Source organism: Cavia porcellus, unplaced genomic scaffold (assembly GCF_034190915.1).
Source record: "Cavia porcellus strain 051 isolate PalLab524CR breed Dunkin Hartley unplaced genomic scaffold, mCavPor4.1 scaffold_29, whole genome shotgun sequence".
Lineage (NCBI taxonomy): Eukaryota > Metazoa > Chordata > Mammalia > Rodentia > Caviidae > Cavia > Cavia porcellus.
In genome coordinates this window covers 14,025,850-14,043,854 of record NW_026947512.1, presented here as the reverse complement: position 1 = coordinate 14,043,854, position 18,005 = coordinate 14,025,850, and the positions used below count along the sequence as shown (strand labels likewise).

The 18,005-nt window shown below is 36.8% G+C and overlaps 1 protein-coding gene and 1 long non-coding RNA gene across 4 annotated transcripts in view; one reads left to right on the top strand and one right to left on the bottom strand.

Moving 5' to 3' along the window:
* The window catches only part of LOC134474012 (uncharacterized), an 82,564-nt gene extending 65,029 nt beyond the window's left edge, over positions 1-17,535 (bottom strand). The window contains exons 1-4 of one of the 2 annotated variants that reach the window (XR_010044549.1): positions 15,082-17,535; positions 11,757-11,936; positions 11,037-11,189; positions 4,267-8,942 (exon numbers count right to left, since the gene is read on the bottom strand). This is a non-coding gene — a long non-coding RNA (uncharacterized LOC134474012). Of the gene's footprint in view, positions 1-4,266; positions 8,943-11,036; positions 11,190-11,756; positions 11,937-15,081 lie in introns of those variants that run through there. The other variant, XR_010044548.1, reaches the window with a different exon arrangement.
* The window catches only part of Fmo2 (flavin containing dimethylaniline monoxygenase 2), a 27,998-nt gene continuing 10,557 nt past the window's right edge, over positions 565-18,005 (top strand). The window contains exons 1-6 of one of the 2 annotated variants that reach the window (XM_063240179.1): positions 565-708; positions 1,062-1,199; positions 9,220-9,408; positions 12,068-12,230; positions 14,919-15,061; positions 17,533-17,618. In XM_063240179.1, coding sequence (XP_063096249.1) covers positions 1,068-1,199; positions 9,220-9,408; positions 12,068-12,230; positions 14,919-15,061; positions 17,533-17,618 — 713 coding nt within the window. In that variant the 5' untranslated portion in view covers positions 565-708; positions 1,062-1,067. Of the gene's footprint in view, positions 709-1,061; positions 1,200-9,219; positions 9,409-12,067; positions 12,231-14,918; positions 15,062-17,532; positions 17,733-18,005 lie in introns of both variants that reach the window. The other variant, XM_063240178.1, reaches the window with a different exon arrangement.

The window sequence follows — 18,005 nt, the reverse complement described above, 5'->3', positions numbered from 1 at the left end:
AACAGGTAACCATACCACAATATGCTAAGATCCCGAATTTATGAAGTCTGAAAGAACTAGGCCAGAACAAAAATGCAGATTCCATAAGAACAAGGAAATAATCTGCTCATACAGGCACAGTGCTATACCAGAAATAGTGCCTGATACGTAGAGATTCCCATCAACTAAAGGGAATCCATGCAAACATTAAAGTGCTCCTGCAGGTTTGATGTTATTAGCATACTGGAAACTAAAAGCAAAATTGGAAATTTCACTTACAGTACAATACCATTTTTGTTCAGGGACATGTGTGTGTACAAAGAGATGGAAGAACATACCAAAATGATTACAGTAATTACGGATATCTCCAGGTAGTGAGATGAGAAATGATTTTAGCTTCTTTTAATTTATTCAGTTGTATCAGTTGGTCAATGTGTGTTTCTTCCACCTATTATAAAAATGTAAACTATCTGCATCTTATGCGTTAAGTGTAGATTTTGTTCTTTTGAGGACATTCCATCATCACTCTCGACCTCAAGATGTGAGCCTCTTGCAAAACTTCAGGATTGCCTAAGGAAGGCCTTAGAGGCTCAGCTGGCAGAGTGCTGGAGGAGGAGCAAGAGACTCCTCCTCTTTCTCACAGTCATCTTGGACTCTTAAAAACTCCCCTGTCTGCCAGCACACAACAATAAAGAAAACTATTCTGTCAAACCCAAGACAAAAACAAAGGTAAGAATGATAGCTGGGGCAAGAAGCTGAGAGGGGGAAACCCTCAGGATTTGAAAGACCCTAACTGGAGCTTGGGCTCCCATGCCTAGTCATGTTACTGAATAATTTGTCTCATTAAGTGGTTGCTTTTTCATGTTAAAACCAAGATGCTGTAAGTCCAGGAGACCACTCAGCTTCTCTCAATGGGGGAAAAAGACTTGAGTTTGATTAGTGAGTCATTACATATTCAATTAGTGCTGCTTCTTAAATTACCACAGATACAGTGTTTAAGACCAGTTTACCTGACCACATCTTAAGGATTCTCTTTCCTTTTGTCTTGGTTAAATGCTAATGACTGGCCCATTTCCTGGCAGGGGGCAATGGCAAAGAAGGTGGCAGTAATTGGAGCTGGGGTCAGTGGCTTGATCTCTCTGAAATGCTGTGTGGATGAGGGACTTGAACCCACTTGCTTTGAGAGGACTGAAGATATCGGAGGGCTTTGGAGGTTCAAAGTAAGTGAGACTTTCTTGTTCTTGAACAGGTTATGCTGCTATTTCAGGGTGACTCATAGCTACTAAAAGAACTAATTGTGAGATTTCATAAGTGATTTTGATCCAATTTCATTTTGAATTTTTTTTATACAGCTATACAAGAGCTGAAGTCATAGGTTGGCACCTCTTCCCGGGTCAATACCATGCCAACCCAGGTGGCCAGCCAAGCTATGTAAATGATTTCTTCTTTTGTATCTAGCAGTCATCTTACAACACAGATTTTTGTCACTCTGATACATGATATACTATTAGAGAATATTTTAAAAACCAAGAGGTAGCAAGAATTCTTTTTAAGACACCAGTTGTATTTCACCACTGAGCCAAGTGCTTCTTCAGGGAATGCATGCCCTTGTGACTTCTGGCTTTATTGTAGCCCAACCAAAAAACCCTTATGTTTGTTTTCTATGTGACTCGTAAGCACTTGTGGCTTTCCTTGTAATGCCCTAATTACAATGCCCTAACTTGCATTCTTGTTCAAAACACAGGAACAGTAATCTTAGAGTCATATGTCAGCTATATCTAGATAAGTAATTAAAATATTTGAGAACAGAGGTGAGCAAAATGTTTGAATCCATGAAGGATACACTCTCATAATAGCAGAGACCATCCAAAGGGTTCTTGCTACAGGTTGGCTGACTAGGGAGATGAAAAAATCACGGCCATCAGAAACAGTAAGTCTTAAAGATATGAGTTAATAAGACTTTCAGGATCAAAATCTCTGAAAGATTTCTAATAAGAATCTCAAACAAATCCTATAATTAAATAAGTTTAGCAAACATTGCACAAATACCAACTTTAGAATTCTATTCATTCAACTACGCAAACACATTCAGAGTCAACAGTGAATAAATTGATTCATATAAGACAGGTAGCTTAGCAGAGAAGAAAAATGGAAAAACTGCTTGAATCATACTCATTTCTTACTAACTACTGATCACTAGAATCATTATAGCCTTTCCTGGGAAGATGATGTAATATGGTGGTCATTCCTGTCTTAACCAAAAGCATGTTATTTTTGTTCATTTCAGATTCACAGGTAGACTTTTTGTTGTTCCTAGGTGGCTTTTTAATCCAAGGGGAAAATATAGAAATCATAATAACTTGCTGTTACATAATAAATTTCCCACTGTTTCTCTATTATCTGATTTTTAATTTACAGCCCAAGGCCCAATGTTCCTTTGTTATCACTAATTTGTTAGCAGAAGAAATGAAAATTACTTAGTGTTCTATCAACAATATGAATTGATGAATTCTAGGAAGTTGTTTCTTCCCCCAAACATTTCTGCTGTCCTATTTTTGGCACCTAAAGATTAGAGAAAGCTTCCTGTTCATTGGAAAAATTAAACTAGAACCACGATTTTCCTTTAGTCACCAGCTTCTTCTGCCTCCTTTATTGTTCCTAATCCTTTGTATTTATAAAGAAATCAAGTATACAGTACATTGTTTTCCTAGATGCTTACCTGTTTTGTCAGTTGGTTCAGTACAAGGATCTTTTTCCCAGCTTTATATACTTAGTTGTTTTAATTAATCATCATATAATATTTCTACATATCTTTATATCTCTATCTTGGTCTCTTTGTTTTGTCTCTTAAAATGTGACTCCTCCAAGATTTAATATTACAAATGAATCTATTTCTCAAAATATTCTTTTTAAAGATATCAAAGGGGTTCATTAGAGAATGGTGAATGACTCAGATACAACCACTACCCTCAACAAAATTTTAATCAATTGTTCTGACCATTGCCTAATATGATTTATATGATGCTTGGTTGGACTATACTTCCACTAAAACAATCTAGCATTGCATTAACTTTTCAGCATTCACAAATTAATATTAGCATTTACCTAATTATCTGCATATGCATATTAACAATAACCTCTTATGCTATTTACTAATAATGTCAATTTAAAGCCAAAAAGCCAAGATACATGATGTGGCTAAATTGACAAAGTGATACAGTGATTTTAAATCAGCCACAATATTCTGAATAAATATATATGACCTCAACATCATGCTTCTATTCACAATACACTGAAGATTCATATTTAGTTGGTGATCAATTAAAACCCCATGGTCTTTTCTATTTAAGCAATTAACAAAAGTCACTATTATCCTATCCTTACGAAACTGTCTAGAAGAATTCACATCCGTGTAATAAACATTAGTTGGTTTGACCAACAATCAAGAACATTTTATTCAAAATTTCAATCAGTTGTCATCTGTGCTATGCCTGTCTGTTTTGGGCCTGCACAAACTTAATTGTACGTCTCTGCCAAAGTTATTGATTAAAAGGTTTATTGTAAGAAGATAAAAACCTGAGATATCATCAAATGAAACTTCCCATATGGTGCCATCTCCATATCTACTGTTCCCTATTTGCTCTACTCCTTATGGCCTGGCTTCTGTTTTAGTTGGCCTGTCCTTAATAATGGCACATTCTGTTCATTTAAAGTATAGCACTTTGTAGGACTGTCTCAGAGCAGAGTCATTTCCCTTCCAAAACAGGTAACAGACTTACCCTTGTCTAACTTGCAAAAGTTCTCCTGGATAAATTTAATCACAGGATAATTCAGTGTAACAGATTTTATACTCTGCTACACATTTAATGCCAAATTTTTAAAGTGTTAGATATGTATTATTTCCAGACAAGCAAATATAAAATACCATAGTTCTTTTGATGAGTTTAGATATACTTTAATTTTTTATGCTATTTTTTCTTTTTTAAATATTTGAGACAAGGTCTTGCTACATAGTTCAAGGCCTTACCCTCACTATGTACCCTAGGGTGACCTCAAACTCACTGCGATCACCCTGCCACAGCCTCCCACGTGCTGGGATTTCAGGCACATGCTGTCGCAACTGGAAAATTCTGCTTAATATTTTTTAAAGAAGTAATGTTTGCATGCATACACTAAAACAAAGTTTGGGGTACTACCAGAAAACTACAATGTTTTATGTATAAAACAGAACAGAGTTTACAGCATAAATTTCAGCAAAGCCATTTTCTTATTTCTAGTATGCAACCAGATGCCCACTAAGCCATTGTTACAGTGACCACAAAAAAGCTTCTGGTTAATATTGGTCATTCATTCCTTAAAAACAATACTGACTCAGTGCCTACTGTGCACTAGACATGTGCTAAGTGCTAAATACATAGAAATGCAAGCTCTTTACTTAAGGGGAAAGTACAAAATGAGCACATTTTTTCAGGGCTGATACACTGAATTCTATGAAAGTATAGAACCTCATTCAGCAGAGAATAGCACAGGGTTCCACGGTGTAATGCTGTCATTTGCCTTAACAGTAAGTAGAGATGAGGCATGTAAATATGGAGAAATGCTCTTCTGGGCAGGGTAAACAGCATTTGCAAGGTTATGGAAGCTTAAGAACCTGGTACACTTAAGAGAACAGAAAGTCACAGCCTATTGCTAGTACAAAGATATAGGTGGCTCAGAAATGACTGCGGAGACTAGAGAGAATAGCAAGGGGTCCAGTCTCCTGACTGTGCTCTGTGCTAGTCGGTATTCCCTTACCCTGAGGGCAGGAAAGAAAAGGAGAAGTATCTATGCCAAGAAGTTTAATTAGAGGACTCTACCAGGGATCAAAGACAGTGGTTTAGGGAGATACCAGCTTAATAGGAATATAGCTGAAGCCAGTGATACCATCCTAGAGGTGACAATTCCAAAATTCATTGCACAATCAGGATCAGCTAGGGAGCACTACTAAAATATGTACATCTGGGCTGTGCCCAAAGCAACTCAGACTTGAGATTTGTCAAAGCTCCCCTGAATATTTCTAATGCAACTGGCCCAATGACACATTTTGAGATTTACAATATTGCCTCTAACTGTAGGAAAAGTAGCAAAAAGATTCAATCACATTCATTTTAAGCTATGAAGATGTCAAATTCAGTCAGAAGAAAGAAAAGAGAAAATTATAGAACAGTTTTAAAGAGTGCAATTTTGCAAAATGCAATTTTATTATTTCAGCTCATTATAGCAACTACCCATGAGATAGTAACCACCCAAGTATTGATTTCTAAGGTCAAAATAACAGTGTTCCATAAGGAAAAAAGGTTATCTTATAGGTTTTTGTACTTTGTCTTTGTAATAAGTGAGTCACTTCTGCTGTATAAGTTTGATTTAAGCTTAGTGACATTTTTACCATCCTTTTATTTTCTAGAGAACAGATCATAGGAAACAGGGAGATAGACTATTTGCAAGTGGGAAATGGACTAAGAGATGGAAGGAGGAGGAAAACAAGGAGAAGTCAGTAAAAAGAATTAAAATAGATTATGTACATGTATCAACTCCCCCACAATGAACGTGATCATTATGTACTGCAAACATGTGCTAATAGAAATATTAAAAATTTAAATAGCCTTGTTATTTTGATAGTCAAAGATAAACTGTAGTCCAGCTCAAGATCAAAAGATCTTAAATTCAAAATCTGTGTTATCTTAACTAACTGGTTTTGTTACACAGTTTTCCAATATTCTGAAAATTCTAAATTAGGAAAATCTTTGAACATGATCACTTACATTAAAGTAAATTATACCAAATTCTACAGACTAAAAACATTTGTGCAGAATATAGCTTTTAGGCATTGCTTATAATTTAAGTAAATGTGTGAGTAAAATTTATGTTTTGGAAGTAACATTCCTTTGAGATCAAGCCTATGTGTCTTTGTCCCAAACATTTAATATATTTAAATTTAATATAATAATAATAATAAGCTCCTTGAACATAGAAACTGTGTTTGTGCTGTTTGTATCTTATCCCTAACTCCAAGCTTGAGGTCTTGGCAAAAGAAGCATTTGAAACACACACACACAAGTGTTAAACATCTGTCCTTTATTATCCTGGGAAAACTAAGAAAATTTTACTAGATTTATCCAAATACATACACAGCTATTTTAGCCAACTAAATGTAGGAACAAAAATGTAGGAACAATCACTTATGAGGATATTTTTCTTTATGAGCATGCATGCAGGTATATGTGTGTATGTGTACATGGGTGTGTGTTGTGATATTGATGGAAACAGGAATTCACACGTGTGAAGCAAGGGCTCTAACACTGAACTACACCTCCACCTAACACCTTTTTTAATTGCTGTCTACCAGCCAATCCAATAATAAAAATTATCAATCTTCAGAAAAAAGAATTTTGATGTCATTATGGTTTGCCAATAAACTACACAAGTTAAACCTATAAAGACAAATTTTGCCCTGACCCTAAGATTATTTGGACCCAGATATCAGAACCAGATCTTTTAAAAATTCAAATTTCCCCTTAAAATTGACCATACAGAAGATTCAGTCACATTTCAAGGGCAATTTACTGAGTCTCAAAAGAAGCCAGTATCATGGCTATTTTACAACCTTCTTAGTTTAACTGATCCTAACCTATGGATACTTTAATAAGCTTAACTTTAGTGACCTATAATAATAGCAAAGGAAGAAAATATTTACTGAACATATATTTTGAGCCAATTATTTTTAAACATTTTTATCCCAATAAAGCTTCACAAAAACCCATGTTGGAGTTACTAATGAGCCCCATTTTACAAGAGAAAACAAAGAAACCGGTTTAAGTAACTTGACCATGATCACAAAGCCAGTAAGTAAGGTATCAGCAAATTGGTCTGACTCTGCATCCCTCATTCACTCTGTACTACTCACAAAATGATTGATTAAGTCTTAAGAAAAAATATTATTTGTTTGCTTAATTAAATATTTCTCAATTTAAGAATTTAGTTGGAGGGCTGGGGATTTAGCTCAGCGGCATAAGCACCTGCCTTGCAAGCAGGCGGTCGTGAGTTCAATCCCCAGTACTGATAAAAATGAAAAAGACAAAAAAAAAAAAAAAAAAAGAATTTAGTTGAATAGGAAATTCCAACAGTCAGTCTTGCCAAGGACACTATGTTCAATCATTGCTGAAACAAACAGGAAAACTTTGCACATCAGATTATGATTTAAAGTTTGTGTTTGAAAATAAAAATACCATTACTTACTCACGCAAAGCTTAGATCATTCCATCCCCATAAATATGACAGAATCTCTTTCATAGTCTACTTCAAATCTACTTTGAATTCTCATAATTAACACTAACGTTACAGTAAACAACCACCCGGAAAGCTGGCATACACTAATCCGATTGGCTGTTTCCATACAACTTGAAATTGTAACAAAGTTATCATTTAATTTTTTAATCTGGTCTGAGAATATACTGCTGATAAAAAAAGAAAAACCTTGGATGGCAGCCATGAGTGAAAATATAAATGGTGAAAGAATGAACATGTAAATGAATGAGTGAATGAATGAATGTGTAAAGACAAGAGCTAAAGCAGAAGTGAGGAAGAAAATTATTGGCAAACAATAGGCCTGTATGTAACAAGGTTTGTTCTTAGAACATGCTATAGCCTGTGTCTAGATCTCCCTTGTAAAGTCTCATGCATATGTAGATGGGGCTTTTTTGGAGGTGGCTGGATCTACAGTATGTGACACTGGGATTGATTCATGGTGCAATGCTAGGATCAAGGGCACAGGATTAGGGTGTGAATGCTACCCTTCCTAAGTAGCCCAGATAAGATATAAGAGATAAGAAGAGCCATGGTCATCCCTGTTGCTTTGCTACCCACCATGAACTGTTTCTCCTCTGCAACTCCTGTCTGCCATGCCACCCTGCATTGGAGCCAGTCAATTATGGGCTGAAATTTCTACAAATTGTGAGCTAAGTAAATATTTCCCCTTTAATGTTGGGTGTCAAGTATTTTGTTTCAGCAATGATAGAAGTAACTCAGACAGAATGCATGATGTGAGACTAAACATCATCATAGCTTCGTTGCTAGTCTCCTTAAAATTAGATCACAGTGAGGTCCAATACACATAGAGAGCTTCCCATAAGTTTACTCCTTTCTTTTCACTCTTTGAGATCAAGTAAAACCTCTTGTACAGAAAACACATGTGCAATAATAGCAAGAGTGTCTAACAGCAGCCAGCCTGGGTGGCCTTTCACACTGAAGTGAACAGTGGACTGAGCTAAGGGTACACAGCTGAGCTAAGATCAGTAGCAATGGACACAACTTCTGAGCCCTTAGTGCTCTGCTACTGTATACATGAAGCGCACAAGCACTGACCAGTCCAGACTCACAGTTTGAAAAAGGTGGATTTAAACTTGCATCTTACTCTGCAGATGAAGCCCCTTTTGCCAGTTCAGGCTACTTTTTTCAGTGTTGCCAAAATATAAGGAAACTAGATGTAAAGATATGGTGAGAAATGAATTATTTTCTTTGAAATAATGATGAGACTGAAACAAGCACAGCTGATTTATTGTGGTGGCTGGATTGAAGATGAATATTGATGTTTTATTTTATTTCACCATGCCATAGAAGACACTATGGTGTTCTTTTGATAATAAACTCCACCATACTATGCACTGAGTTGGGGTTTACCAAAGCGCAATTGCTAACATTAAAATTTAAGTTTAAATTCTGATTGGTATCAATGATGTTCACCCTTTTGTCATTGGAGGACAGTTGATTTGCATAAAGCACAAGGTGAAGGCAGACAGATTCAAATCAAGATGTGAAAACCTACTGTTCTCAACTTATTCATTTTTCTTGAAATTCTCCAGTATGTTCTCTTCCAATGTGTCCAGTTGTTAAAGATGCAGATGAGTATAAACACTTCCTAGGGGAAACTGAGGAAGTTAATTGAGTCACAAAGATTGACATTGACATTAGTTGGAGACCTGAGAAGCCAAATGTCCTGCTGTGCTGAGCCCCATCAATGCCATACTGCTCACCCCACTGAGCAACACTGACAGGCTACAAACAGGTGAATTACAAATGTCGTACCTCATCTGTATATTTTAGGCATGTTGGAACCACCAAAGAAAAAGAACCACCTCACTCAGGGGTAGGAAGAGATTTTTAAAAATATGTGATTACCACTGATTATTTTACTTGATTCTCTAGGAAAATGTGGAAGATGGCCGAGCAAGTATCTACAAATCTGTCATCACCAACACCAGCAAAGAGATGTCCTGTTTCAGTGACTTTCCAATGCCCGAAGATTTCCCAAACTTCCTGCACAACTCTAAACTCCTGGAGTATTTCAGACTTTTTGCCAAAAAGTTTGATCTTCTAAAATATATTCAGTTCCAGGTATTGTACTTTTGGGGGAATCAGTTTTCGTTTATTAATCCAGCTCCTATTTAAATAAAAAAGCTACTCTGATGATGAAAAAATTGTGGTTAAACTATCCCACTCCAATTTTTGTCAAAATGTTTGAATATGACTAAATCCACAACATAGTATAATTATGCCTGACATTATAGATTGTTTGTATTAATAGAAGAGAACCATCTGTTAAGTTTGAATGATAATATTGATGGTAAAGCTACATTTAAACTAATATTATTCATTACCATCCATCTGGCCTCATTTCCATTGAAAGGATGTATGGGAAAAAATCAAACTGCTTTTTATTTTTTTAACTTCTCTACAGAAATGAGATTTCTTAGATATGTATTAAACAAACACCTTCCTCTCCATTTCTGAAACCTTTGGAAGTAATTTTTGTTCATTGTTTTTTCTGGATGTAATTTCTAGGAGTATTAAGATGGTCAGATCATTCTGAAATATACTTAGAATTACTTATTCTTGTGCTTTCTCAAAATCAAATAATCCACAACAAAAGCTACAGTACTTTCTTCAAACATGCTGCATTTTTATTAGTACTACATAGAAATTTCTGAATAAATAAATGTTACTGGGGTTTTTTTTAACATATCTCATTTTCTTAGTAACTCTAATTTTGTATGTACCAGGCTTATACCATATTTAATGTATAACAGTTTGCTGGGGTGGAAGTCTACATCTTTAAATATATTAAAATGCCACCTTTACTTAATATAGTTTTCCTCCATTTTTTCGGTATACCTATCCTATAAATGACAGATTCTCTTTTAATGTTAGAAGATCTTGTACATCTTTGTCCACACAAAGCTATAAATATACTTATGAAACATACTGCTCTCTTCTGAAACATAACTTACCTGTTATTTAAAGTTCATACTCAAAATGCAAAGGGGATATTTCTCTTGGTTATTGTGTGTTGCTGGGATTGTTTCTATGAGAGTGAAGAAGAGCTAAACAGAGTCACTTCTGGTTATGGTTTCTGAGTTGACAGAAATATGGATGTTAAGGGGGAATTTGAGAATTAGAAGATAACATGGTTAATAGTTCAAAATATTAACACAAATACTGCATGAAAAAATATTTCCCCTTCACTAATATTTACTTTCATGATTATAGTGCATCAAATATTAATAAAACGAATTTCTCCTCATACAAAAAAACCAACTAGACAAATTGCACAGCTGAAAAGTACAAGACAATGTAATTTTTATTGGCACTTCTCAAACCTTAATGTGTATATGGATCACCTGGAGATCTTGAAAAAGTATGGATTCTGATTAAACAAGCCTGGGGTGAGGTCTTAAAATTCTGTATGTCTAACATTCCACATCTTGAGCAGCAAATACTTACAGTACTTAAGTTAATGTATTATTCTGAACTACAAATCTAAAATCTTTACTCTCATATAAAAACTGTCCACATATTTTAAAGTCCTTTCATGAGCTTTCTACATCTATTCTATATGCAGAATACACTAACTGAGATAGCTGTAAAAATCCCAACCCACTGTTTTGAAAAGTACCTGAAAATTTGCAAGGTATATTATATTAATCAGTTTTTAGTCACTCTAACAAAATAACAAGATATCTTACTTTAAAAGAAGAAATGTTTGATTCTGGTCACAGTTTCAAAGGTTTCTTTCTTCGGTCAGTTGGTCCCCATTGCCGCTGGGCCTGTGACGAGGCAGTGTATCAGGATCATGGTGGGTAGTGTGTAACTGGGCCACACTACTCATCTCACGGTGCCTGAGAATCAAAGACAGAGGAAGGACCTGAGTCTCAATCTCCCCCTTCAAGGCTATGGCCCAATAACCCACCTGCCTCCCACTAGGCCCCACCTCTACAGATTGCACCAGGTCCCAGTAGTGCCATGGCCTGGAGCCCAACCTTTAACATACGGGCCTTTGGGCAACACTTATTCAGTCCATAATACATATGTAAGAGCTGTAAATTTTTGCAGACATGAGAAGAAGCATGTCATCCCTCTAAAAGGTGACACATTTTGCTTCCATTTGACATTGTTTCTTACATACTGTGGATATAAAGCAGCTCAGGAGCACTTCTTAAAACTAACAGACCTCCAGACAATAAATTAGTTCATTCAGATGAGATCATAAACTGTAGTCCTAATATCATATATGCTTAAAAAATAATTAACAGTAAGGACTGCCCTTCCAAGGAGGGCTGACAATATTCCAGGCACTCTGCATTGCACTTTCTATAAAATATCTTCCTTAATCCAGAGTCCACACAGATTTGACACATAAAGGTTTCTTGACAAATGCTCGTTCTATGGCCGCTTCAGTGACTTACGTGTTTCTTGTCCTGACCCCATCTTCTTTCTCTTTTCTCACTCAAGTTTACATTCAGGAGATGGCACCATTTAGAGGCTGGTTCCCACTGCTTTGTCAGGACTTTTGCACAAAGCACCACGTCTTCAGTGCTGCCAGCCAAGGAATAATGAGACAGGCACACTGGATGGCCTGCAGTGAACTCCAAAAAAGAAACAAAAAAACAAAATAGAGTTAGACATTATACTCCGTCCATCCCTACTTTAAGGGCCCTGGACAAAACCCATGTTATGCTAGAGTCCTTATTAATGATGCCTTCTCCGTTTACTCAAGACAACCGTCCTTACTGTGAAAAAACACCCAGACTTCTCATCATCTGGCCAATGGGAGGTTGTTACTCAGAGCGATGGCAAAGAGCAAAGCGCTGTTTTTGATGCAGTTATGGTTTGCAGCGGCCACCACATCCTGCCTCACATCCCACTGAAGTCATTTCCAGGTGAGGGCTGCGGGGATTCTCTGCTTGTTGGAATAGGTTTCTAGGAGATTTATATCCAATTCAGACTGACAGGCAGAATTGTCTGGAACAACTGGGGATAACAGTAAGATTAAGACAGAGCCCAGATAACTTCCTCCAAAGTCACTATGTGTCATTAGAATTTCAGGGAATTCTCAGACAAATCAGTTCTCTGTTGGAGAGGCTTTTCCAGCCATGTGCCTGTCTTGGCTTTTTTTGTCTTTTTTTTTTTTTTTTTTTTTTTTTTTTTTTTTTTTTTTTGCTATCCTACTAAACATGGTATTTGTTTTGTCCTTGAAGTCTCTCTCTTCAGAGGTTACTGGACAGAGGTCCTGGAATAAATGCTTTTGCAGGACAGTGACAGGAGGAAGTGCAGGAATGGAGCCTCACAGCCATCAGTCTTGAAGCTCCCCAGGCCCTTTCCTTGGAGAACACAGTTCCTTCCAGGACTCTCAGGTTGCAGATCTGGACTTTATATCAGATCACCCAGCAGGGCTTCTGAATCCCTGATACCTGAGCACGGTCCGCAAAGATCCCAGCACTGTGTAGTACAGTCAGGGAAATCAAATTTGTTTGAGAGACTTAAAATGCAGTTAGGATTGAGCCCCAGTTGTCAAGAGGAATTGTTCCAAAACAGAATCATAGGGAAGACTTAAGATACAAATTTCTAGGATCTACCCAGGATTCCTGAATCAGTAGGTCTGACCTGAAGCTAAGGACTTATATTTCTAATGCATTCCAAGGGACCTCATTTTAAGAATCAATGATCAAGTCCTTTCAAGTAACTTCACTATAAAAGGAAAATGCTTATAGGAAGTCATATATTCCAGGGAAATGTGAAAGATTACAGGAAGTGTATCAGCAATTAACTACCAATAATTTATTTATGTACTAAATGTGCAAATTCTGTGGTTTTGGTTTATATTTGCTTTTACAAAATCAGAATAAGTGCTAATCTTGTATTTCAGAATTAAAGTGACATCACTTGATAATGTGTTTAAGAAATACTTAAAAGAATAGCTAAGTGATGCTAAAGGGTCATTAGACAGTCCAAAATAAGAGAATAGATAGCTAGAGCCAGCCTCTGACCTGATTCATTCATCAAAATCAATGTTATATTCAATAAGCATACTCTATTGTCTCTGAATATAGCCTCTCTGTGGTCCTGCACCATTTAAATGGTATCTAATATTTTTACTTCTATTTTGAACTTGCCAACTGACTCTGACGTTGTAACTCCAGTAGGAGGGAAAGAGATAGGACAAAAGATTGACTCTGTTGCCGCAAAACCAGTATCAGACTGAAAAAAATGGAAGACTCTTTGCACCAAGGAATCTAGAAGGCAACTGTTGTTTATTACACTAGCAGACTGATGGGAATCTCAGTTACAAATCATCAGCCCTGAGGCAGTTTTGGGTTTTTAGTTTAAATACAGTTTGCAAGCAGGAAATGCAAGGCACTACATGACTGGTTACATAGTTAAATTAAGTCATATATTTTTTAAAATTTTATTTTAAAGAGAATAAAACCAAACAAAATAAAGCCAATAAAAACAAAACAGTGAAAGTGATACAGGACAATAGGAAATCAACAAAGATTACCTTATTGCTTTTGTTTTGTTTTGTTTTGTTTTGGGTTTTTTTTTTTGTTTTGTTTTGTTTTTGGGATTGAATTCACAACCTCGTGCTTGCCAGGCAGGTGGTTACACCATTGAGCTAAATCCCCGGCTCATAATGCCTCTTGTTATCTTCAAAATTATTGCCTATACCATCAGCTATAATAAAATCAAACAGAACAGAACAGAATAAAACCAGTCAAAAGAGAACACTGAATAAAACAAAACAATAAAACAGTGAGAACAATATTGAATTTCAAAAGCAAGACAGAAGGAAATTCCCCATAGTTGCTACACTGCATATTGTTACCCTCTAAATAGACGCTCAGACTACCAGTTTTAGGCCTGCAAAGTCAATCAAACAATACAAGAAATAAACTGTTTTTGAACCTCAGTTGCTATCAACTCAGCCTGGGATCCTCTGAATCAGCCAGTTGTTCACAAGGGTTGGGGTTCTTATTATTTCCTAGCCCATATGCCAGCTGGCTCACAGGAAGGGCAAATTGGCTTCTTGCTTCTCTTCCTAACCCCACATGGCCACTACTCAACCTTCTGACTTTCAATTATTGTTCTGAATTAAGTCATAAGTATTTTTTGCTTAAAAGTAATTGTTTATCATAACCTAGGAACATCCTTGGGATGAGGGGAGAGGGTTCAAGCAGAGTTTAAAAGTATCTTTGCCTGGGTTACTTTGCCCCAACCAAAGTCCTTGAAGCCAGTTAGAAGCAATATATTTTTCTAATTAAGAGAAACATAAGCTGAGCATAGTCAAATTGGCCCAGTGCATTATAGAAGAAAAGCAGCTGGACCCAGATAGTCAAGGCTGACTGAATTCAGCAGGTGTTGTGACAGGCAGCAGGAGCATAGGTAGGAGCTACTATTTAATTTTAACTTGCTATAACATGTCTGTAAGTTGGTTATTCTATAAGTGTGCCCTTACACTATCATTGTGCCCCAATAACCCTACAAAGGAAAAGTTAAAAAATTAATTAAAATTTACTTGACATGACTGATAACATAGACATTCACAGACTTTTCTCTTCTTTCCCCTGAAGGTATTGAACGGTTCAAAGGCCAATATTTCCATAGCCGTCAATATAAGCACCCAGCTGGATTTGAGGGAAAACGCATCCTGGTGATTGGAATAGGAAACTCAGCCTCAGATATTGCCTCCGAGCTGAGTAAAAATGCTGCTCAGGTGCGGTGTTTACTGCTTACCTTGCACGATGGGAAATGAAGGAGGCACAGCACATTCAAGAATCCTAGCTCCATAAGTCAAGGTTCCAATGTCCATTAATTGGTTGGATGGTTGCCCACTGTGGTAGCAGAAAATCTGGAATTGAAAAAGCCACAATTGTTCCTCCAGCTCTGCCACTAATGAGTCATTATGCTAGACTGAGTCATTCACTTCTTTAGACTGTGGTTCCCTCACTTTTTACATGGAAAATTTCAAATAGATGATTTTCTATGTAACTGACCAGGGTACTTAACAAGAAGCTGATGTGTGCCTCTTTGGGGGAGTATCTTTTAGAAATTTAGAGCTATGAGAATCATATCTGAAAAAAGCCAATCCTCAGTGACCCAACTATCAGGAAAAGAATATTTAATCAGGAGTGACCCAAACCAAGATCATAGGTACTGAAGTGCTATCTGAGTCCTTCCAAATACTTATCTTTGCACTTGCACAAGAATGGCACCAGCTGAATGTGAAAGGGTCAAGCGTCAGAGATATACGTAACGTTGATGGAGACGGTCAGGAGTAAATCCCCTCTAGGGCTGACCTAGGCAAAGATGGCAACTATAACTAATAATCCATTCCCAAGCAATTCTTCTCAACATGGCCTAAATGAGGAGCCTAATGGCTCTTACACTAATTTCCTCAGCCTTGCATGTCTGGTTACACAAAACTTAACCATGGCCACATTCACAACCAGTGAAATTTTACTGTCCTGAGTCTGATATTTGGAGGACTCAGGATTACCAAGAGCAATAAACACAGTGCCTTCCCCACAGCGGGTCAGAGAAGAGTTTACATTGGACATCTCAGAGTCATCATTGGTCAGAGCCAACCTAAAAACACAGTAGGTTAACCAAAAATAAATAAATGAGTTTCACTAGACCCAAGAAGCCCTAACTTTCCTTGTGAAAAGACGTTATGATTTACTTTTCAGTGCTTTCAGCCCTCAGTCTGAGGGACCAGTAAGGAGGCAATGACTGTAAGAGAACAACAGAGCAGTGCAGTGGGAACTACTGGCCCCAGTCTCCCTCGTGCTGGGAAAAACTTCCATAGAGACAAGAAGAGGAAAGTGTGATGGATAAAGTAAAGGGAGCCAACCATGTGAAGATACAACCTAGACAATGACATGTGGTCAGGTGAATGATTTGAAGTTAGAACAAATGTTCCAAAGATATCAAATCATGGATTGCATGAGCCAATTCTTTATATGAGTCATGCCTGTTAAATATCCTGCTACGATGCCAGATTCAATATTAAGAGTTCACACTGGCAATATTTGTGTGCTAAATGGCTCATTAAACAACCTTTTGCACAGGCTGTCTCTTCAATACTGATTAATCACATAAATTAGCATTGTTATACAAACTACTATACAAGGTAGTATACTCTCAAACTTTCTTGGGAACACTTATCAGAGAATTTACAAGAGCTATGTCTATAAGACATGGAACTAGATACATCTGCAAAGCTTCAAATTACAAACTAAACTCACCAAAATCCTGAGCATGCCTTGCTCTGTCCAAGGAAATTCATAGGATTCAGAACTCTCTTCCACAGCCTCCAAAGAACCATTCTGGGTACTATGGATGGTGTTGGGCCATCCACACACTCCCCAACAAAAGGAAATCTTTGGCTCTGAGCCTGAAGCATGGGTCTCTTCCCTTACAAAATTTGTCTTTAAATTCTAGCTCACTCCAGGTGTGAGGCATTGTATTAAATCCCCTGCCATAGCCCAAATTTAGAAAATAATAAAGATAGTGGTGCTTATACTTCCTAAACAACATTTTAAATACCTCAGAAGTATCATTCCACTTAACCTGAACAATAGCGTCATGATGGAGGTACTGCTATGACTCACATTTTAAAGAAAAATAAATGAATGCAAAGCAAATTCTAAATAACTCACTTAAGGCAACACAGCTAGTAAATAGTAGGGCTGGGATTCAAATAGTAAATAGTAGGCAGTATGGATTCAGAACACATGATCTTAACCTCATGTGAATTAGATTTCTTACAAATTAATCTCATTCACTTATGAAGGACAGCCCTAAATAACAGAACTCATATAATGACTACAAAAATTTGAGAAGCGGTTCAAATGCATATTTGGACTATAAAAGAGTAACATAAAAACGCATCTTCAAAGATATATATTAATCAAAGGTCTTCCCATGTCTCCATGAAATCCTGCCTTATCAATATAAAAGTCACCAGGACCTCCTTTTATGACAAAGGTGCCAAAGAGCAGTGAAAACTAAGTCTTAGTTCCCCCCAGATGATTGAGACCAAAAGAAATAAAAGAAAAAAAGGGGAAAAAAAAGAAACTCAATAAATTCTGGAAGTAAACATAATACCTATGTATGGTGATACAATAGACTCTGCCCAAAGGCGATAATGTGTGAATTTAAACTACATTCCTTTTTGATTACCAGGTATTCATCAGCACCAGAAATGGTTCCTGGGTCATGAGCCGAATCTCCGAAGACGGTTATCCATGGGACATGGTGTTCCACACTAGGTTTAAGTCAATGCTCCGAAACATCCTGCCACGAACAGTTTCCAAATGGATGATGGAACAACAGTTAAATCGTTGGTTCAACCATGCAAATTATAGTCTGGAGCCTAAAAACAAGTGAAGTTATTTTGTTGTATACTCATTGGCTAACAAGGTTGTCTGAAGCTGCCTTTCTTAAAGGTCCAAATTGCTAACAGTATATGTTTCCTATAGGTCTTGGAGTTTGAATTTTAAATTGTTTTTATATGTCTTGAAAACATAGTTAGGAAGACGATGCATGGATGTTATAAGTGGTTCAAGAAATCAGAATTAGGATTGGTGGAAAGAATTTTCTAACCCTTAAAGTTGTCCAACACTGGAAAAGACAGCTTCAAGAGACTGAGCTTTCTT